General features: G+C 45.8%; 1 protein-coding gene across 4 annotated transcripts in view; it reads left to right on the forward strand.

The window, feature by feature from the left end:
* The window catches only part of CSMD2 (CUB and Sushi multiple domains 2), a 232,676-nt gene that overhangs the window by 169,382 nt on the left and 40,697 nt on the right, over positions 1–22,597 (forward strand). For all 4 annotated transcript variants that reach the window (XR_014879599.1, XM_085208652.1, XM_085208653.1 and 1 more), the window contains 12 exons: positions 1,975–2,178; positions 2,698–2,822; positions 6,262–6,358; positions 7,373–7,477; positions 10,112–10,230; positions 10,335–10,404; positions 13,039–13,155; positions 13,444–13,653; positions 15,035–15,223; positions 18,056–18,233; positions 18,588–18,733; positions 22,327–22,407. Coding sequence is in view for 3 of the 4 variants with exons in the window: in XM_085208652.1 (XP_085064778.1) it covers positions 1,975–2,178; positions 2,698–2,822; positions 6,262–6,358; positions 7,373–7,477; positions 10,112–10,230; positions 10,335–10,404; positions 13,039–13,155; positions 13,444–13,653; positions 15,035–15,223; positions 18,056–18,233; positions 18,588–18,733; positions 22,327–22,407 (1,641 nt within the window). In the remaining variant the exon portion in view is untranslated. The remainder of the gene's footprint in view (positions 1–1,974; positions 2,179–2,697; positions 2,823–6,261; positions 6,359–7,372; positions 7,478–10,111; positions 10,231–10,334; positions 10,405–13,038; positions 13,156–13,443; positions 13,654–15,034; positions 15,224–18,055; positions 18,234–18,587; positions 18,734–22,326; positions 22,408–22,597) is intronic.

Raw genomic sequence — 22,597 nt, forward strand, 5'->3', positions numbered from 1 at the left:
TGAGTTCTTGAGATTTATACCCAAGCAGTTTTTCCCACTGGCATTTTATCATATTTCTCAGCATAAGCAGCTGAACACTTGTCTAGCAGCTCTGTAAAATCCTACCTCTCTGCGTGTCATAGGCTTAGGTCCCCTGCTGTCAAACTTCTGCCCTTTGATCCTTTCAGTAACAGCTTGCATTGCATCGAGTGAGTCCCACTTAGAGATTTTAAAGTAGTAAAGTGATGTACAGAAGAGTGGGAAACAGAAGTGTTTTTCTCACCCACATGCTCTGTCTAGTTGTGGTTCAGCCAAGCATTCACAAGTGTTACTGTAAAAGGGGCCACGGGCAACAGGGACTACTTCTCCAGGGGTGAAGTAAGGCATGTTTTGGATTTTGTAGTATCCAGAGATACATTCTTTTTAATTTCTACCTAATTGTTTTACAACAACCGTAGTTCTGACAGTAATCATTACAGATTTTGCCAAAACAAGTTTTTTTATGGACTCTGTAAAGATTACTTCCTCCTTCCTGTGTGCTAGTTACCAGCTCCACACTCGTCAGTGATTGCTGCAATAGTAAAAGCAAGAGGAATGCCTGGTTTTGACCTGCCTGGCTGGGATCTAATAGTATGTACTCTGATTTTTTTACAAATGAGTTCTGCCTCTCTCAAAGACTCCCCCATCCAGTGATGGAACATGTACAGCAAGTTCCCCTGAGGTTAAGGAATTGGAAGCCTACATTTGAAAGCAGTCTGGACTGGAAAACACAAGTTTTGTGGCTATCTTGGTTTTAGCTAAAGTTGCACATCACCACAAGTGGATTGTTTCTGCCTCTCCATTCCCCTTCCAAGGCCCACACATGTCACAGCTCAGTGTCTCACTGTCCACTTTCCCAGGCAGCCTGTGTGTTGGTTGGGGAGCCATCACATGTGACTGCCGAAGGAGTCAGATGCACCGTGGGTAAAACAAAAACACAGAATTATTTGACATTCATCTTTCTGTAACAAATTAAAATCAAACAGACAATATAGCTAATGTGCTTGTCATCTTTATGTTTTCTCCCATCCCAGCAACTCAGGCATTAAACACTAATAAATTGTAAAGCAACTCAGAGATAAATACGAATTGGTTTCTTCCTCAGCTGTAGACATTTCTTTGACTCATACTTTCCTCCAGTTTTTCTATCAGACTCTCTCTTTCTTTCTTTAACTATTGTTTTCAGTATTGAACAGGAATGCAGACAGTTTCAACAGTTGGTGATGCCATATCCCTTTTCTTTTTCTTACCCTTCCCATCACAAAGATTTAATTTTAAAATTACTGTAATTTCTGGTAAAGTGGCCAGGAGAGCTTAGAAGCCTCAAAGGGTTTTCCGCTGAGGCTCTATCATTACTTAGCAAGCCAACTTTCAGAAAGTCATTGCTGAATTCCTTGGTTTCTGTATGTAGAAATTACCTTTTGGATGTGGTGATATGTTTTCTGAAGGCATACAGATCCCCCGTTAGAAAGCGTCCATGGTTTTGTAGAGTCCTAAATACTTTTGCTTCAAGTAACAGTTGTCTTGGCAGAAGTTTGGTTGCAGTGTTATTTCTTTTCCTTCCCACTGCTTGTGCTTGGATTCAGCAACTCTTTGGGCTTTTACTGTCGTCAAGTTCCTGTATTATTTTTGTTGGATCTTTAACTTGACAATAAGAGAAAGGCAACTTGCACCTGCAGGGCTGCATTGCCTGCCCTTCCTGGTCCTGACCATGGGCTTTGCTGTGCTCTGGCACAGGTTGTGCTGAGCAAATGCAGAGCCAACAGCTGACCCCTGTCCTCACAGAGCTAACTCCCCTCCTGTACTGATGAGTGCTTACAATCTGGACACTTCATATTTCCCAAACGTTTGCTTTAACCATTCTATTCATGTGTTTTGTGTGTGTGTGGTTTTTTTTCCCCTTTCCTTTGCAATTGCACACTCATCTATCTGCTGACGGTTCCTGTGCCACGCCAGCGGTTCCTCGCACCAGTGCCACGCAGTGCAGCTCAGTCCCAGAGCCACGCTACGGCCGGCGGTTGGGCAGTGACTTCGCCGTGGGGGCTGTGGTCCGCTTCGAGTGCAGCGCCGGCTACGTACTGCAGGGATCCCGCAGCATCGAGTGCCTCACCATGCCTGGAGCACTGGCGCAGTGGAACGTCTCTGTACCCACCTGTGTGGGTAGGTGTCCTGGGCCCAGGGGTGAGCAAAAGGCAAAATGATACAGCAGTTTGTGTTAGGAAAATAAGTGACGGCTTTTGGGATGGTTAAAAGAAAACCAAGAAAGCTGTTTCTTATCTTGCACATACAAACAGGCCTGTTTGTGAACAAGAGCCTTAGATATTTGAGAGAGGACAACTGGATCCAGTTCTCAGTTCTGGAATCCAGGGGAGCATCTAGTGTAAATAAGATCTAAAAATGCTTTCTTCTTCTTCAGAGGAGAGCAGTCCTGAACAAGTTCACATGCTGAAACACTCTGTGCTGCCCTCACGTCAGGACTGCTTGCAGCTGATGATAGAAGTTACCTGGGAGAGTTACTGAAAAGAGATTATTCCTACAAATCATGTCCTTAAATCATGATCCAATTCTGCTTGTGGTTTTTTGTTGGGTTTTTTTTCCAATCAGTAAATACTTTAAAGAGAATGTTCTTGTATAAAAGCCAAACCCTTTCATGTTCAAGCATTGCTTTGCTCATTTCAGTGCCATGTGGTGGAAATCTGACTGAGCGCAAAGGCACCATCCTCTCCCCTGGCTTCCCAGAGCCGTACCTGAACAGCCTCAACTGTGTGTGGAAGATATCAGTCCCCGAGGGAGCAGGAATCCAGGTACTGAGTTAGCAGCATGATACAGAAAGGAAAAAACACAGCATCTAGTGCACTTAGAAGCTTTGTGCTAGGAAGCTAAGACGGGTTGAATGTGTAATTCTCTGGAATCAGACATTCATTTACACTGCAGCTGCCATACTGTGGGTAATATTCCCATGGATTTTTGCCTCCTGGAGGCACTTCCATGGGAAATAGTTGGAACCATGTGGCTGTTTTGCTGCAACAAAATAATTGTGGTATTTGGGGCAAATACCTTTATATTCCTTGATTATGCAACCTTGAAAGCATTGTAAGCTATACCAAGGAAGAGCAGCTTGCTCAGCATGCCAGTGCAGCTTTGTTCTGCCAGCAGAGTTACAGCAGTATGATTATACAATTAGAGCTTTGCTGTTCATTGTCTCCAGGTAAATGGGCTCTCCAGGTTTTGTGTGGTCCTTATCATTTCTCTGCAGAAAGAGTCCTGCCTGCTAGAGGATGGTGAGAAGTAAGCCCAACATTAGAGACCAAAGTTTAGATTATGTTCCCATTCAGCACATGTGCACTTCACCCTACAGAAAGTGTCTCACCACGCATTACACTGGCATCAGTTGACGCAGAGAAGATGGATTCTTTAATAGGTTCATTCTTCTCATTAACAGAGGGTTTCTGTCTTCTTTTCACCTCTTTGCGAGGGTTTTATTCCCGAAGTGCTTTTATTTCTCTATCATGTGTTTGGCCGCAAGACTTGCACGTGGATTCCTCCTTCTCTGCCATATTGTGCTTCTCTCACCAGTTATATTGAAACATCAGCTCTGTGCTGTTAGATTACAGTTCTGCTTTTCTTCAGGGATGTCACCTGTGTAACTCAGAGCTGAAGCTTGGGCTGGGGAGCGTGGTGGCCAAGCCTGGAACACCAGCTTGTGCCCTTTGCCAGTTCCAGCAAATTCCCATTTTCTCTCATCTGTTTTTGAAGCCATTTAACCTAGTGTTTTCAAAAGCCTCAACACTTATTGTCAAATTCTTTCTGTTCATCTGAAATTTTAGCTGTACTCCAAACCCCTAAATGGCAGAGGGATCCATTTAGCTCAGCAAAACATCTCAGCAGTTGAGGCAGTTTGCAAGTTGCTCAGGACTCCTGGGATCAGGAGGTGATAATTCACTTAATTTTTAAAGTGATGTAAATAAATGTCTGTATTTTGCACTGCTGTGTTCTGAATGCAGACCCTTGCTGCCAGTTTCTCAGCCCATGGAGCTGTTTTTGTGTGCATCTGCTGAGCTTAGAGGAAAGCAGCTATTACAGCAGGCTGCTAAAAGCATTTGTTTTTCACCTCTTTTGCTGTGCAGATGCAGCTATTGGATGTAGAAGTAGAAAGCGTGATGTCAAAGAAGTGTTTTAAAGGATTCTTCCCTCCTGCTACATACATTTTGCAAGAGAAGTAGATGTTTAGGGATCTAACGCAGAGTACAGGCAAATAACCAAGAAAGAGTGCATTCTGCAGCTGAGTTTCCAGTTCTAGAGTGGTTGGTTCCAGCTCTAGTTCTTGGTAGCCCTGCAGTGTCCAACCCCAATCCCAGCTGTGCCAAGAGCACTGCATCTCCCTGCCCAGCTCTGCCCCTACACATGGGCACGGTGCAGGGTGACATTTTCCCTGACAGCAAACCAGTTCTGGTACTTCCAGTGGAAGTCCTTTGATGGGAGGAACCTGGCCTGCTGCGATCAGCTCGCCCTGCATGCACCACCCTGGTCACCCACTGCTGCATGCAACATGCTCTGGGTTATTAGATACTAATTTAAACATCACTTTGCCCTCATTTTGTACAACAATTAAAGGTTAAACAGCTGTAAATCAGAGAAGGAGGTGAAATTAAAGCTTTCTTGGTAGCGGCGAGTCACTAGTAGGATTTTTATGTAATCAGTGTATGAGCAAGCACTTCTGCCATGAATTATTCATTCCTGTAGCAAACCTTCCTGGGTGAATTAATTTATATACATGGCAGTAAATAGATGCAGATCCCTTGTGAATCCACATGTCAGACTTGAATTAGGCCCTTAAAAATGTTTATTCCGTTAAGTTGGGGACATGGGAGTGGATAAATAATTTAAAAAATGTAAGAGCAAACAAAATGCACATTCTCAGCCCAGGGCCTCTCAATAATGTTAGTCACAACAGGAGTGTAATTATACAGGCTGAAAGGTATTGACGTGGTCAGTGCCATCAGTGATGGCTCTGTAGGGGTCACTGCAATTTCTGCTAGATGAACTCCTACTTTTTTCCTTTTTCCTTTTTTTTTTTTTTTTTTGGAAAGAAACTTTGCTGGAACTTTTTTGTCTGCTTTATTATTCAGAATAAATCAATGAGGAAAAAAAAGGTTAAAATGGCAGAAATAATGGGATTTTATTTTATGTGTTTTGTGTTTACCAGAGCAAAAGGAAGCTAGGTATTTGAAGTAGATGTGTAAGTACAGAATGAGAGGGAAGAGGAGAGTATAAGAGTGCATGTGTGAGCGTGCTGTCCAGATTTCCAGTGTGTTGAGGTCTCTTCCAAAAGTTCTGTCCAGCAAATGTGCCCTATTGAGCTCAGAGCTTAAGGGAGTAATTCTATTGAATTCAGCAGGGCTGCTGAGATCAGAAGCATCAGGCTTAGTAGGAAATCTCCATCCAAAGAGACCTCAAAGAATGGAGTCTCTCCAGTAAGCAGATGTGTGAGGGTGGATGTAAGCACACATCTACCTGCTGGAGCTACCAAACCTTTCTCCCCAAACCCAGGAGTGGTACTGAGCAGCAATGCCTCTGCCACGGGGAAATGGAGCATTTAAGGACCTCGTTTTTAGATTGGTGGCCTAGAAATTAAGTTTGAGTGTCTGAAAATTTCATCTAGAGCATGCAGAGTCAAGATGGTTGTTCCATGTAATCCTGGCTCTCTCAGGTTTGCTGTTGGACTCCTTTAGGCAATTCACCAAACTTGACCTACAGCACAGCTTATTTTTTGTACTGGTTTCTTTGAACTCCCAGTACTTAGAAATAAAGGCAGAATTAATTTGAATGATAATTAAGGAAAACAAATCTACCGCGCAATTACATCTCTATCATAACTGAAGTACAAGAGCTGCTTTTCGGGGTAAATGCAGATTTATGAGATACCATGATATTACTCATTTAAGGTTGGTAGTGAAGTTCTGACTCAAGGAGTTAAGTGACTTGTATAAGCCTTCAAACCCTAGGGTGCATGGCAGAGAAAGGTGGGAAATTTGAAAATGCAACTGGAGTGATGGGGTTAAAAGCTGGGAAACAAGACAACTGCAGAGAGCTTCACTGGATTAAAAGATATTGTGATATAATGAAGGTTTCCTTCTTCTTGTAATAGTTTCTGGGTGGCTAGTGATTGCTTTCACGTGAAAATATTGCAAAATTCTTCAGGCATCTCTTTTTTTTTCCCCTCCCTTTCCATTATTACTTCAGATACAGGTGATCAGTTTTGTCACTGAGCAGAACTGGGATTCCCTAGAAGTGTTTGATGGAGGAGATAACACAGCCACCATGCTGGGAAGTTTCTCTGGTAAGTGTTCAACATTATGTTTGGTGAAATGCATCGTGCAAGCTTCATTTCAATTAGCATCAGCTGGACTTCAGCACATACATGAAGTACATACATGTGCTGGAAATCACCAGCACCTTCAAGCTCTTCCAGCAGCAATGAAGTGAATGCTAGTGTGTGTATAAGTGTAGCTCTGAGTTTTATCTCTGTTACAAAAACTTGCCCTACGCCCATCTTTATTATTTTAACCCTTGCTGGAAAGCACTGTACTGCAGATGAGCCTTTTCGCTTTCCTTTTTATCCACCTCCCCAGTGTGCTCTGGCATTTTCTCTAAGCTGTGTTGACTCATGACCATTTCCTGGGAGTTGTGCAGCAGTGCTGGGTTGTGCTAGCTCATACCACTGCACAGGCAGGTTCACCTACCTGGCTGATTGGACCAAAATGGAGCTGCAAAACAACATTTATCCTGCGTAATACTGGGGAACTGAGGTTTTTGGCAGAGCAGGGAGTAACAAGCAGCCCAGAAGCACAGTGAAGCTTTCAAATAGCAGAAGCACTTACCAACCAATGGCCCTGATTTTTGATTGCTGAATGAGCGCAGGTTCAGAGGGCTTTGAGGCTGGTAGGGAGAGTCATGCATAACGGCTGGCAGACTCTGCTCCCAGAGCTGCATTTTGGATAGAACTGCCTTGATCTGCTGCTGCAGCTTCCAGAGAACGAAGCAGGAGAAGGAATCCGGGGCTCCACCCACACTGTTTCCCTTCAGCAGTTCCTTTCTCAGTGCTTTTAGTCTGTCTGGTCTGTAAGTAGTAAAACTTCACATGATGAAATTCATCATTATACCTCGAAAAGGCCATTGCAGAGAGGCTTTGGGTATTTCTCAATTGGCCTCATTAGAACCTGATCAAAACCAACAGAGCTTGTTAAGTTAAAGGACTTTCTGTTCTTAGCCTCTTCTGCAGCAAGTCTCTGAGGATATGAAGGAGGAAAAAAGAATCCTCTTCAGTATCTCTGTGCACCTCTTGTTTTCCCAGGAACTACAGTGCCTGCGTTGCTGAACAGCACTTCAAACCAGCTCTATCTGCATTTCTATTCGGATATCAGCGTCTCTGCTGCTGGCTTTCACCTGGAATACAAAAGTAAGAGCAATGCAGCCTTGATCTCATAGTACCTCTGGGTAGTGGGGAAATGGCTACAGAGCTGTTGCCTTGTAGAAGTGGAAGCTGCGTAGTGTGGGGAGGGGGCAGTGAGCTTTAAAGCCCACGTGTGCGTGGTTCTTTTATTTCAAACTGCAGAGGTAGTGAGTGTAAATGGAGAAGAGGATGTGTGGGGTCACAGAGTGGCTTGGCAGCACTGTTTGGTTCCTCTGTTGTAGTACAGCAGGAGCTGTGGAAGCCAAAGTATTAAAAATTCATGGGGAATTTGTCTGTTCAATACAGTGCTGTAATCTTAGCTTGGGAAGTGCCTAAATGGTGCTTGCCAGATACTAGGAGGGACTGCCTGCTCTTTGCCATCCTTCCTGGGCATTCAATGTTTGTCATTGCAGGGGGCAGCATACCAGGGGTAGGCAGATCTTCATAGGACTGTTCAGACTGGAAGGGACCTCAGGAGGTAATCTCATCTAACCTCCTGCTGAAAGCAAGGTCAGCTATGAGATAAAACTAGATTACTTGCATCTTTATGCAGTCTGCTTTGGAAAAACTCCAAGGATGGAGACTGCACAAACACTCTGGGCAGCCTTTCATGGCAGGATCAGCACTGCAGCCCCTGGCCATCCTGGAGCTCTTCCTGCTGAACTTATTCCGCTTCTCTGAGGCTTTTCTTATGTGGCGGGGGAGCAAAACTCCCCCAGTATTTAAGTATTTAAGGCACTGTCTAATGGGTGTTGAGTAGAGCAAACAGGTGTAGAATGGCAGCTCTCAGCTCTGTTCAGTGCATCTAAATTGAATGTTCAGCCAGCAGCCGTTGGACAGCAAGCAGGTTTGTGTTTTTGCAGGGCACTAAAGATAGAGGTGTGACAGGACCAGGAGCAGCCTTGTGTGCATGCAACTCTCAGAGGACTGGTTAGTGCATGGTGATGGGCTGGCCCTGTTCCTGCATTGGTAGCAGTGATGCTGAGCCTATGAGAGATGTGCTGGGACAGCTGTTGTGTTCATGCAGACTTCCTTGGGGCAATGCAAACATAATTGTTTCTTGCTGGACTCCAAGTCTGACAATTGCTTTCGATCGCAGATTTTGTGTTCATCTCTGAAGCCAACCAGTGTTCTGCTTATTTTTTCCAAAGTAGCAAATAGATTCGAAAGTGCATTTCATTTTGTACAACATCCACAGAAATGGCATAGCTGTTTGACTACAGGGACTGCCTGTGCTTTTAAAGGGCCAACTAGTAGTAAGCTTTCCAGGTTTATTGTGTTTGCAGATGGAAACCTTGCATATTAATGGCTTGAGCAAAATTACAGCAGCAGAGAAGATTTGAGAGAGGTGTTCACTAGAGAGCTCTCTGGAAGCTTGGGAAATGTGTGTTGTTACAGAAATCCTCCTGCTACGACTCTGCTTCTTCCCCACTTCTGTTTCAACCAATAAATTCTGTGCGGATTGTGTTGTCGCACTGCAATAATCGCACTCAGGTTTTTGTGAGGCTTGGGATTGCCAGGTTTGTTTGGTTTCTTGGCTGAGAAAATTAATATGTGTTGATTTTCAGGGCAGATGGAAAGTAATGCAGTTTTTGCTTTGCGTGTACGACTGGAATTTCATGGTAGATAGGACTGAATGAAACTCAGTGTCTACTGATCGGAATGGGAAGTTGCTTAGGGCTGTTTTCTCCGTCTCTCTGAAGGTCAGGCAGCTCAGCCAGGGGTGGGCAGGGACCGAGAGCTTTCTTGCTGGAAAGCATGACTCAGATTTTTGAAGGAGAATCACCATCACCTCTCTTTCTTTTCTTCACCTGCTTTGGGCTCAGCCTGCAACCAGGAGCTGGAGCAAAGCGCTAGCCTTGCAGAGGTGTGAGAGGTGATCTTGTGGCAGCAGCAGGATCTCCCTGATCAGTATCATAGCTCAGGTGGAAATGGGATTGAATGACATTTTTGTGGGCTGTTCTGTGGGTGCTGTCAAAGTCTGGCCTCGCTTACTGCTCTTTGTATCACCTGGAAAATTCATTCTGTCAATGAAAGCAGGGAGAGTCGGGTAGGAGAATGAAACTAAGCAGCTTTTACCCAGGGAAGGGTAAAATTGCATTCTGCAAACACAATATGTCCTTTATATTGCCAGCAAGGGGCAACATGGGTAATTCCCTCACACATCCTCCCCAGTCTTTCATCAAATGCTGCCTGGTCAGTAAAGGAATAGACAACATACCATGAATACAGACGTCTGATGAGGAGGGTTGGTGATGGGACTTTTGATTCCTGAACCATTGAGAATGACTCAGCCTGCCCTGGGAATGGATGTACTGATGCAGATGCAGCTCATCGGTCGAGCCATTAATGTTCAGTCAGAAGTGGTTTTGGCCATGAATCACAAAATGATTAGTGATGCCTTCATTAAGAACAGTGTGTTCCAGATAAAGTGGAGGCAATGGATGTGTATACCTCTATGCCCAGGATCCCTCTGGGCTGTCTTTGAGGAGAATCCAAATACCACCAGACTTTTTCACGCAGTGTCAGTGCTGGTCAGAAGCTGTTGGTAATCAGGCCTGGCGTGAAGTGAAGGTGTGTGCTTTCCTCCCATCTGCCCTTCCCTACTCCCACAGCACTCACCTCTCTCTTGCCTTTCAGCTGTCGGCCTGTCCAGCTGCCCAGAGCCCCCAGTTCCTGGGAATGGCCTGAAGGTTGGGGAGCGCTACCTGGTGAACGACGTCGTCTCCTTCCAGTGTGAGCCAGGCTATGCACTGCAGGTAGAGGAATGGTTTTTGTTTGGTTTTTATTTGCCACAAAAGAGACAACAACAAACGTTTGGGAGGGAGACCTCCAAATTTTGTCTCGTTTTTCTCTCCCTCAGGGGCACTCTCACATTTCCTGCATGCCAGGCACTGTGCGGCGCTGGAACTACCCCCCTCCGCTTTGCATTGGTAGGATTCCTCCTGCTCTTCCTCCCTAACAGATATTTATCGTGCCCTTCTAAAAATCTATGTAATCAGGTGCTGATGAAATGGGGAGAAGTTTCTTGCCCAGACTGAGCCAGCTGCATTGTTAGAGCGGGATGTCTTCGAGCTTTAACCTTCTGTATTTCCTGACGCACTCAGGTTCTCAGCCTGTTCTCCCATCTAAAGGTGCTTTGAAAGTGGCTGTATAAACCACAGCGTGCTGCAGCTGATGGTTTTACCCTCTTCATGGTGGGGCAGCACAGTGGCCAGGAGCACAACACAGTAGGTTTTCTTTCAAGTGCATCCCTGTGGCTGAGGGCTGCTGGAGTGGCAGGGAGGACAGGAGTTCTGTGAAGGTGTGAGTCAGAGAAATGCAGCTCGTTCTGGAAGTGAGATAAAGGATGAAAAAATCTTTATTAGCTGCAAGGGAAAATTTCAGCAGTCATCCCTCCAGGGCAACCAGAATACCTAATTTTAAATGTTTAAAATGTGGTTATGGTATAAAGTGTAAAAATACAAAAATGGTTTTGTCAATAAAACCTCATTCAAAAGGGAAAAGCTGAAACTACTTTATACTGGAAGCAGATTGTCTTTATGGGTTGAGAGTTGTTTGTTTTTGTTGGCTCCTTTTTATACGTTAAGGAAAGATTTGCAGGCTGTGGTTTGTTTTTTGTTGGTTTGTTTGTTTTGGAAACTGCTGCTTCTACTGCTCTTCTCCCAGAATCTCCAAACTGCCCACCTGGTCCCTTGCTGTCCTCACTTCAGTGTCTACAGCTCCTCTGTGACCAGTAAGGGCCAGGTCTGCTGTTTGCCTGTAACACCCATGGGCTGAGGCTGCTGAGCATTTCAGGCCCTAGGAAGGGAGGAGCAGGCAATTAATTTCCACTGAGGCAGAAGTAAACACTGAGGGAAGAGATGCAGAAGTGAAAGGGACTTGCTGGAAGTTTTTGGATTATCTTCAAGCAGTATTTTGCTTTTAGCAAATCTAGATATTTAATATTCATATTGCACATTTTACAGCTCTGAGAGAGACATTTATGCATTTAATAGCTTTAGTTAACAGTTATTTCAGGCTCCTGCTGTTTTAGCTTACATCATTTTGCTTTAAAGTAATTATAAGAGCTAACAGCTCTTTCATCTGATGATCTTCAGGCCAGCAGTAAGTGCAGAGACAGTTACAGCAGAATGTCTGAGCTAAAGGGCTCACACCCCTGGGAGCTGTTGTAGGAGAAACCAGAAGCCCTTCAGCTCAGCATCAGGGTAGGGGGTTCCAGCATGGAGGAGGATCCCAGTATTGCACCAGGGATTGATGGCAAACTGAGCAACCACAAATTCTGTGTTTTCTTCTGTCTTTTGATCAGCATCAGTCATGCTGTTCAGCTGGATTCTGCCTGGCAGGGCTGTTCCTGGTAGGCACTGTCACGGTGTAAACACCAGTACAATTTAGTTCAAGATCTCTGCTTTAGGGCAGTCGTGGTTAAATGATACAAACACCTGTCCACCTGTCTGTTCCTATCTCTTAGCTTGCATCACACTTGACTGAAAAAGGTCATCCAGCTTCAGAGACACATAAACACATCTCCACAGCCGAGTGCAGATCATTACGAGTGACACAGTCCTTGGAGGGGCTGCTAGCAGCACCGGGGCTCCTTGTTCTTTGTGAGTCATGCACCAATGTGTCTAAATACTGCCAGACCACGCTGCTGCCAACCAGCTATGCAGAAACCCAGGCTTTGTCATTCCCCTGCTCAGAGAATCGTTGCCTCCCTGGCAGTGGACTGATTTTCTTTTTGTCTTCTTCATCCAGATGCTTGACTCCTAAATAATGTAGCAGTAGTACTACTAAAGAGCCATTAAAAGGAAGAAGAAACTTCTGGCGAAAGCCTCATTAGTAGCAAGTGCACACACAGAGATATTGGACAGAGGGAAGCTGTACTTTTGCTGTCAGAATGTGTTAGGAACACAGCTGGGTGTATTGTGTTAGGTGGCATTACTGTAACAAGGTAGAGGTCATCCAGATAAGCCTGAGAAGATGATATCTGTGCTTCATGTGATGCTTTTTGTAAACATATTTTGTGTGCTGTGTCATCTCCAGATCACTTCTTGGTAGGGAATTTGCTTCAGTCAGCGTACAAACATGCTGCTCTATGTTTATCAGTAATTGCCTCGAGAGTGACAAGTATAGCAGTCAGGGTAGATCAGTTAACCAGATAAAGCAGAGGTAAATGGAGTCAAAATAAGATCATCCTTTTTCTTCACAGTAATTTCTGTGGTGGTTAAAAATTCAAACAAGTGCAGTGTGCATGATGTGCACTGTTATGGTGTCCATAGAGAGAGCAGACCATCCATGCCTCTCCTTGCAGCTTAAATCTATCTCTCCCACTGTGATCACCAAAAGTGTATCTCCAGGTCGAGGCTTTTATCTTGAGGACAGCAGAAAGGCACATGCATTAGTAATGCAGCCATTCACTGCCTGGCAAATCTGTGCTAGTTCTGTGGCAGGCTTTCCTTTTTTCTCAAGTTTTTAATTTCTCTATTTCCAACATGGCTGATCGGCCATGGCCGCTGTCCAGAGAGACCTGTGAGTGATCCTGACCATGAGCACTGTTGATTTTACAGCCCAGTGTGGAGGAACAGCAGAGGAGATGGAAGGAGTCCTCCTGAGCCCGGGGTTTCCAGGAAACTATCCCAGCAACCTGGACTGCACGTGGAGGATATTGCTGCCAGTGGGATTTGGTGAGTGGGTTTTGGTGTGAGCTGGCTACGTGCAGTTTGACAAGAGAGAGGGCTGCGTAGCTGTGTGTTTGCCTTCATAATTCCTTTGCTGTCAGGCACAGGAACTCAAGCAGCCTGAAACCACAGCATTTGTGGCCTGATCTGGGCTGAAACTCGCAGCACAGTCACCCTTTTCCTCCAGTGCAGTAAATGTTTTTTTTTCTAATTGTCCAGGCTATGTTGGGCAGTGCTGATGTGCTGAGGCTTGTGCATAACTTTGAAGGCAAACTGTTTATTCTTCCTCCCTAGGCGCTCACATTCAATTCCTAAACTTCTCCACTGAGCCAAACCATGACTTCGTTGAGGTGCGCAACGGGCCGTACGACACCAGCAACGTCATCGGGCGCTTCAGCGGCACCGAAATCCCAGGCTCCCTCCTGTCCACATCTCATGAAACCACTGTGTACTTCCACAGCGACCATTCGCAGAACAAGCCAGGCTTCAAGCTGGAGTACCAAGGTAAGGAGGCCACTGATCAAGCAGCAGTGGGACAATCCTGTCCCCAGGTGCTACTGGGGAGGGTGGGGGAGAGAGGGTGCACGACACGGTTGCTCCTATTCTGTTGCGTTTGTTCCGTGGGGACTTAATCCAAATGAGTGGAAAGGTGCTACATGAAGACTGTGCTTAATCCTCATAACTGGGATCTGTTCATCCTGACTTATGCCTTACGGCAAATAACAAATGTTCCTAGAGTGCTTTGTGACAGTGAGCTGTCTTTGAATTAATTCCAGCCAGATTCACTTAGATCTTGGCTCTGTTGACTGTCATGTGCAAGGAGCTTGAGTTTGCTCTAAAATTTTGCAGCTGATTTTCAGTCTCAGCTGAAGTCCAGTTTGAGCACTCTCAAATGCATCCCTTCCATCCTCAGCTGCAGCTTAGCTTTGTGCTGAGGCAGGCTGGTGGAGGGGCCTGTGCTAATAAGGAAATAGCTAAATAAAGTGACAGTGGGGCTTGGGGCTGCCTGTGAGACTTCAGCCTGTTGTAGGAGGACCTGAACTTTCGGTCCTGCTTGATCACAGCTCTGCCTTCAGCAGGGTCTTTGCAAAATCCTTTGGACTTCTTTGTCCACTTGACTTTGGTATATGGGAATGTGGGCAAAGACACCAGGGGCAAATCACGTGCTTCGTACTGAAGATAATTAGGACAGGCTTTGCTGTGCAGCAGCTGGGAGCCAAGTGATCCAAGTACTGCCTGGGAGGGAAATCTGAGGAGTGGGAAAGATGGAGCGTGTGTCTCCAGCATGTGCTGTAGCCAAGGACTGACAAAGGGCTGCCTCCCCAGAAATAGCAATAAAAGCCACTACTCATACTTAATTGAAAACATTAATTTTGTCTTGGCTGTCCTGTTCATGCACCATATAATTCATGCGCTACTGCACAATTTAGGAAGGAATGTGTTCTGTGAGGCATTCTGGGTAATCTCATGGAAATTGCTATGCAAATGAGCTCTAGCAAGGCTGACCAATAATTTATAATGCCAGGTGGAACATGCTAACCAATTGACTTACATTCGTCATCAGGATTGTCCACGTTTTGCTGAAAAACAAGGCCAATTTCCCAATTAGAGGTGAAGTGTGGGGTGACCCTGTGAATGCGGGCACCGAGAAACCAAAGGAGCAGAGTGGGGTCCCAGTGCTCACGTCTGAGGTTACCTCAAGGCTGCCCAGGCTTGTCCCTCATCCTCCATGCTGATGTGTGCATGGTTCATTAAAGTTTTATCTCTTTCAATTAAGTTGTTGTGTGAGGGGGAAGTAGCGAAGCAGCGTGGTACAGTTCCTGCTTTTATGAGAAAATTATAAGTGTGAAACATTCCCCCATTTATTGGTTTGTTTCTATTTCAGCGTATGAGCTGCAGGAATGCCCTGACCCTGAGCCTTTTGCCAATGGTGTTGTACGAGGAGCTGGTTACAACGTTGGCCAGTCCATCTCTTTTGAGTGCCTGCCTGGGTACCAGCTGATCGGTCACCCCGTCCTGACGTGTCAGCATGGAACCAACAGGAACTGGGATCACCCATTGCCCAGGTGTGAAGGTATGGCTTTGGGATCACCCTAAGAGCACCCAGCCTGGCATGCTGGGGAAAGAAAAGGCCTCAGCTCTCAGTTCTGGTCACCTTTTCAGTCATTGTTCTGTGATTGGGCTGAAAGTTTCTCTGGAAACAAAAGCATTGCTGGAGGCGGGCTGGGATTGAGCACTTTGCATAAAGCCTCAGCCCCTGAGGTGATGAAGCCTGTTCTCAGTAAGATGATGTTCAACGTGTTTCAGCCAAGTGAGGGCGAACATTTTGAACAGTGCAAAACCAAGGTGCATCTTTTGAGGCGGAGTGTTTGAGTCTCCTGTTATGGGTGAGGGCTGTCTCCTGCTGGCAGTCCCACTGCTGATGTCAGTGGGAGCTGGTCGTTCGCAGTGAGGCAGTCCAGGGTTGTTGCAGGAGTATCTTTTGCCTGCTCTATTTCTTCAACAATGTTCCACTTCCGTCGATTTAGCATTTTTGATCAGCTGATCCACAGAACTTGCCTTCCTCCTACAGAGCCTTGTGTGCCCTAATTCTTTAGCTGATGCAATTTCTTTATGCAAGAGGTCGGCACTGACTTTCCTGATATTCAGATAAACACTGAATCAGAAAGGAGTGAAACGAGTTCCCAAAGCTTGCTAAAAAACTCAGGGCCGAACCAAAAATCAAAGATTTCACACAGAAATGCACACACTTCTTTGGGGAGCACAGAAACTGTATGCTGTTTTGCCCTTAGCTGTCTCTGAAGAAGACTCTGGCAGCTCTGGGGACATTCAGGGTGAGAAGATTGAGTCCCTGTCCAGTCTCTTTAGCATGGCAACGATGACATCTCAAAAACGATACAACAGTTCTTCACTAATCTTGCACACGTGTGCCAGGTGGACCCTACATTCTGAAGGAGTGGATCTGTGTTCCAGGCTTCAAAGCTCCATCTTCTCATTTCAGATCCAGCGGGGCTCTTTCAGTCTTTTATCCTTTTGACTGGTAGGCTGAGTTTTGTGAGGTTTCCTTTAGAAGGGTTTCACACAAACCCTTAAGAAATTCAAGGCTGCTCACTGAAGATTTCCACTGCACTTGCCAGTGCACTGACCTTTATCCCAGCCTCCCTACTGCAATTGGTCTGCACTGGGGAAAGAGAGGAAGGGCTGATGCTTTTCTCTTTTAAGTCCTAAGTCCTTGAACTCCAAGAACAAAAAGCATAAAGAACGGGATCCTAGCTGTGCTCCCTGTGACTCCAGCGATGCAGAGGTGTTCACTGAATTGAAAACTGTCTGGCTGCTGTGTGCTGCTGGTGAGTAATGGTAGCAGGATGATGCCCTTTCTTTCAGGCATCAGCTCTGCCAGCTGCAACCATCCAGGCCTTAGATCTTTACTCTGTTTTTAAGTAGCTTTCCTGTTCTGCAGCACTTGTGGTAGGACAAAGAGGTGAGAGGATAGGTGTATTTTGGTCCATTTGCTTTTTTCCCTGTGCAAGCACATCTGCTGGGCTGTTAGTGCTGTTAAAGTCACTGCAGAGTGTTCCATTTCTGACTGTTTCCATAAATGCAGCTGAGCATTTTTGCGTACCAGCAAGCAGCAATGACGCACTGCCTTAGGCTAACCACCTCACCTTCCCCACACGGGTCACAGCTGAAAGCCCATTTAATTAAAAGAGAAGTTGTAGTCCAAACTAAAGGCACAGAGGCTGAGTTTTCCAGCAGCACTCCTAGAAGTTTTTCTGCTGATCAGCAGGCTGCCTATTTTGCAGGGCAGAAAGGATCTTGGCCCCTAAGGTTCCTTGGGTGTTTGTTTAGAAAAGTAAATGTACAGGTTTATATAATTACGCAAGGTTTTCTCAGCTTGACAAACCACAAGAGAAAGCAGAGCAGAACCAGGCAGTAAATATTTGGAGCCTGACTTTAACTGCACATTTGGCACATCAAATCATATCCAGAGTGGTACATATCTGTGGGGCTACTCCCCTATGAACAGGAGAGTGTGGTGCCATGTTTTAGTACAGCGCTGAGCCTGACTTAATAAGTTGTGCTGGGAGGAAGAATGTGTTAACCTAAGCCAAGGACTGGATTAACACAACTGTGTGGCTTCTAAAAGGGAGCTGGCTCAGGCAGGGGATTATCTGAATTTACCCTGTGAGAGGTCCAGAAGCTGATTTTTGTGCATGGGACTTTTGGACCCAGGGAACTTGCTGTGGCCCTCCTGCACTTCAGCAGGATGTCATCTTTCTGTCTCTCTTCTTCACTGCCCTGGCTGTTTCTAATTATGTCTCTGTAGCTTCCAGGTTCATTTAGGCCTGGAAGATACCTGGTGCAATAGAACTGTCGTCTTGATTAATGAAGTGGATGCTGCTGTTGTACAAATAAATCATCATTTCCCCCCTGCTCGGATGCGATCTGTGGAAAGCCAGCTGCTCGATGGTTCTGGTCCAAGCCAAGCTGTATGAGCAAGTGCATAGATTTGCTCACTGGTGTGATCTGGTCAGGAGCTGTGTTTTCTATGCATGGGTGCAAACAGCTGGTGGACCCCAAGGGCTCTTACTTGGCTGTAAGGAGTTGATTTGTGCACCTGGCCATCACATCTGTACAAAACAGTCTGACAGTCTCCTTTCAGCTCCAGAGCACTAAAATAAATTTATTGTAATGGTATTGAGTTGAAAAGGTTAGAGGTAGTTGTGACAGGCATAAACTATTCATGGTGAGGTAGGCTAAGGTTTTGGGGTTGGATCCACTTGTGTGCAGAATTGCTTTTATTAAAAAAAAAAAAGAAACAAAAATGGGAAAGAGATAATATTAGAAAGTCATTGTTTTTGGGGATATTTCTTCACTAGGCCTGTATTTGTTTGCTTACCTGCAGTGCCTTGTGGGGGCAATGTCACCACCCAAAATGGGACGGTTTACTCTCCTGGCTTTCCCAACCAGTACCCCAATTCCCAGGACTGCACCTGGCTCCTTACAGTGCCTGTGGGCTACGGGATCCATCTCAACTTCACTCTGCTGCAAACAGAGCCCTACAACGATTTCATCACCATTTGGTGAGTACAGCAAAGGTGTGAGGACTGACCAGAGCTGCTGCTTCGGCTCCATTTCAGCAAGATGCTCTTGCAAAGACAGAGTGCTCCCATTGCTGCAGGGGGTGGGGGGTGCTGTATTTAAGAGCAGGAGGAAGCATCCTCTGGGGACAGTGGGATTTTGGGCAGCGTTTTTAAGACTTAGTAGGTCTTTAATTCCATTAATTGCTGTGATCATCAGCTGTTAAAATGAGGCACATCAAACCTGCGTGGTACTGGGGGGAGTTCTGTGTGTGCGTGGTGTAGGAGGGTGGTTGTTGCCTAGGATTCAAGGTGTGTAATAGTGCCTTTTTCTTGTATTCTCACCTACAATTTTAGGGATGGTCCTCAACAAACTGCCCCACAGCTTGGAGTATTCACTGGCAACTCTGCTAAGAAGTCAGCCCAAAGCTCTTCCAATCAGGTCCTGGTGAAATTCCACAGTGATGCTGCAAACGGAGGGATTTTTGCCATTTACTTCTATGGTCTGTATTGCTTCCTGCGTGCTGCATACACTGTACCTGCCTTGGGATCAGGGGGGCGTGGGTCAGCTGTGGCTTCCTGAGAGGAGGTCTAGTTGTAGGGGAGACGAAACGTGGAAGAAATGGGCTTTTACCTGAAATCTTCTGCAGTGGGGTGAAGTTCTCACAAGTTTGAGATTGAAGGTCTCCTGTGCAATCAGGTGCTGGCAGGTGGTCACGCCGTCTGGGCAGATGCAGAAATCCATCTGTAACATTGTGATAACTCAAGCACAGCAAAGAGCCCACGCACTAACAGCCATGCCAATGCTGCGCCTCTCTCAAGGTGATGCTGTAAATACTGTCCTCTCCGTGGCAGATCCCATTATGGATAGCTCCACTCTGTTTACTTAAAACTCTCCCTCTCTGCAATTTTAGCTGGATACGGTATTGTCTTTCCAATGCCATGCTAAACCAATTGGGTCATCTTGCTGTCCTGTTTTAAATGACTGCTGTGTTCTGACTGAGAGGTGACTTCGTTTCCATGGGGAGGAAAATGATTCTTGTAAATCCCTGAATTATTTGCGGATTCTTTGGTGTGAGTGCAGCTCACACCAGAGAGATGTGTTGGGTATTACATCAAAATGAGAACATTTGCTTTCCGCCTCTAAAAGAGGACCCAATTTTAAATTGGATTAACTAACAAGTTGCTACGGCAGTACTGGGGTTTGGGAAGGTGCAAATGGAGACCTCCCCTTGCTTTGGTAATTTGCTTGCAGCAACTTCAGCAAAGTCTAACATGAGTTACACAATGAATCTGTGCAGAATGTTTCAGCTTACGCTCGGTTCCAAAAGGCAAGAATTATACAGATAGGCTGAATTCAAAGAATGCTTGCCAGGCTTCGGAGGGAATCGGTTTTCTGCTGCAAAACACTGCAAGATTTATATTACCAGACCATGGTGTGTATGTAGGAATTATGCAAAAAAAAAAAACCAGGAGTTAGGCAGTTTGGTGCAGAAGTGAGCAGTATGTGAACACTGCTGCAGCTGAGCGAATGCTTCCTTTTGTAATATGAATTAGTTACTGTCTTTGCTGTGCTTAGAGCCCATCAGCATGTGTTGCTGTTCTCCATTCTTGATAGCCCCTCATACTGAGGTTTCTCATGGTTTCTCTGAGGTCTGAAGCCACCCTGGGCTGCCCAGGCAGGAGGTCTGGAGTGGTGCTGGAAGGAGCAACGTCAGCCAGCAGCTATTTGGAGCCCATTTCCCAGATGGGCACTCTTGGCCTTTTATTAAAGCACAGCTCACTGGTTTATTGGTCCCTTTACACATGGGGCTTTTGTATAAAGCCTAACCCGAGAGATTCACTTATCGAGGTGGTTGCCTGCGGGGTGAGATTCCTCTCATTCTGCATGTGGAGCCTCGTAGCACTGGGGAGATGCAGAAAAGAGAGAAATGTTCATTCTGGGACTGCACAGCACAGTCACTTGCAGTGCTGGCATTGCTCTTTGGGGTGTAACTGCAGGAAATGGAATTTCTTCGGGATCTGTAGCAATGTGTATTTTCATTTCTTCAGCTTCACGGTGGCAGATCTGGGACATAGACACCCTCCTTCAGCTTTAAATTGTCTTTTCCCATGCAGTGCAGATCAGCAGCACCCTTGTCAGAGAACCATTTGCTCTTTCAAATGCCTGCAAAGAAACATTTCCTCAGGGTGGAGGAGAGGAAACAAAAGAATGATTTAGAGAGCTGGAAGATTGAATAGCAGCCCTTGAAAAATGATGATGTGGCACCTATTATTAAATGGGTTAGCTCAGGTGCCGGCACGAACTGAAGTGTGAGTGTGACGGGGGGGGGGGGGGTTTATGGCACTGTAACTCAGAGGGTCCCACTGTGATTTCAAGGACAGGACTCTGTTTTGTCCTGGTGAGAACAAATGGATGTGCTGTTGAAAGGAGCTTTGCTAGTGCTGTATCACCCATATGCTGAAGCCTTCTTAATCGCACCTCTTTATTGAAATATGGCCCATTAAGGAGAGGAGATTAATGCTGTAAATGTGGGTTATCTTTCCACTTCAATAGATGCTGTCAAGTGCTTTTTAAATCGCATTTAATTTAAATTTTTGTTGCGGATTCCCCCTTCCCCCGCTGTCAAACAGCTGTTTAAAAGATTGCAAACAAGTTTGTCCCTCCGGCTCGTGGCTGTGTAGCAGAAGGGCTCTCCCCCACTGCCCCATCCACTGCCTCTCCCTTCCTGCACACCCAGGAGGTGATGATGACGATGCTGATGGTGCCACACAGTCCCAGGGAGCAGTGAGCTGTAGCTGAGCCCCATTCTTGGATACAGTACAGTCATGGAATACAGAGCGCTCCGTGCCTGCAGTGCTGACCTTCCAGCATTATTGTTCTGCACCACCTTGGGGGGTAGGGAAATTGGGGTGAGAGGATGGGAAATCTGCTTCTTTACATGTGTATTTAAGCATTATCATAAGCCTCATTAAGGTTGCTGCCAGCTTTGCTGTGGTGTGAAGAGTTCGACATAGTGGAGTTGGTAAGAATTAATATTCAGTGGCAGCTTGAGCTCCAGTATCTTAAATTAAAGGGCTGATATAAATTTCAGAGGAAGTTATGCTTGTCCAGGGTCAGGTGCAGGGGGAGCAAAGATGCACAGAAGTGCTGAGCAAATAGCAGAAAATGTCTTTCATTAATATTCATTTAGTTCCCAGTACCATTTTTTTTTTCAATTTAGCCATGCTCGCAGCTCCTGTGTGTTTATTTTCGTAAGCAGAGCAGTTCTCAAACCTCATGCACCCCTCTCCTTGTAAGCAGTACGTTTGTTTTGTTCTGGGTTTGCTCATCTTTAATTTTTGATGGAAAATGTGCTCTTTGCAGTGTGTTTGGTCAGGTGCATGAGTCATAGGAAATCTTCTACTCCTCGACTGGAGTCTTTCCCACGTTGCCACCTAACTGCACAACGTCTGCATGGCTCTGCCTGGTGTGAGATGTGAGCCTTGCAGCCTTGCCAAGCTGCTCTGTGGCCTGAGCTACATATAGAGTTTGCAACTGAAAATGTTTGAACTCCTGGAGTTATCTGCAGAAGAAATTAATGAATAATTCTTGGTTAAAAATAAGTCATTGAGGTTTTTGATCTCTGTTCAGGGTCAAGATGAGATTCTCTGAATAATTATTGTAATTTACTTGGTGCTGGAGCAGTCTGAGAGTTCTCCTCTTCTGTGACTGACCTAACCCCAGTGAGGGTCACCGGGGTCTTCTCGTGTATCCCAGAGGCCAGTACCATTGCCTTCTGGCAGCACCCAACAGGTACCATTCAGTGCTCATCCAAACAGTGCAGTGGAGCCCAGGCACCTCTGGATCCTCAGACTGATGAAAATCTGTTTCCTATTAGATGCAAAAAAAAAAAAAAAAAGCTGTTTTGGGACGCAGGTAACTGGAGCCATCTCTGCAGTGCTTGGAGAGAAAGGGCTGGTTGTATTTCTGCCAATTCCTTCTGCTGGTCAGGGGAGGATTTGCTCTGATGTCTGTTGTGCTTAGCACTGAGACAGCCGTGGCTGCGTTCATCTCCAGCTAACACTTGCTGCTTTTTCTTCACTGTCTTTTCAGCCTACCAGCTCTTCAGGTGTCAGCCTCCAACCATGGTTCCCAACGCAGAAATCATCACTGAGAACGAGGAGTTTAACATAGGTAGGCTCATGGTCCCTGTGCCCTCCTTCCCTTGCTGTCCTCAGCTGCTGGCAGTGTCCACGGGAGGACACGTGTTGTCCATCACAAATCCCAGGCTCCAGGAGACCCCTTGTGTAGTTCTGTGACACTGCCTGATGTGTGACCCTGCTCAACAGCCACCGTAAACAAGCTCCCCACACTTCATAGAATC

This window comes from Meleagris gallopavo, chromosome 25 (assembly GCF_905368555.1).
Source record: "Meleagris gallopavo chromosome 25, MGAL_WU_HG_1.1, whole genome shotgun sequence".
NCBI classification, from domain to species: Eukaryota; Metazoa; Chordata; class Aves; order Galliformes; family Phasianidae; genus Meleagris; species Meleagris gallopavo.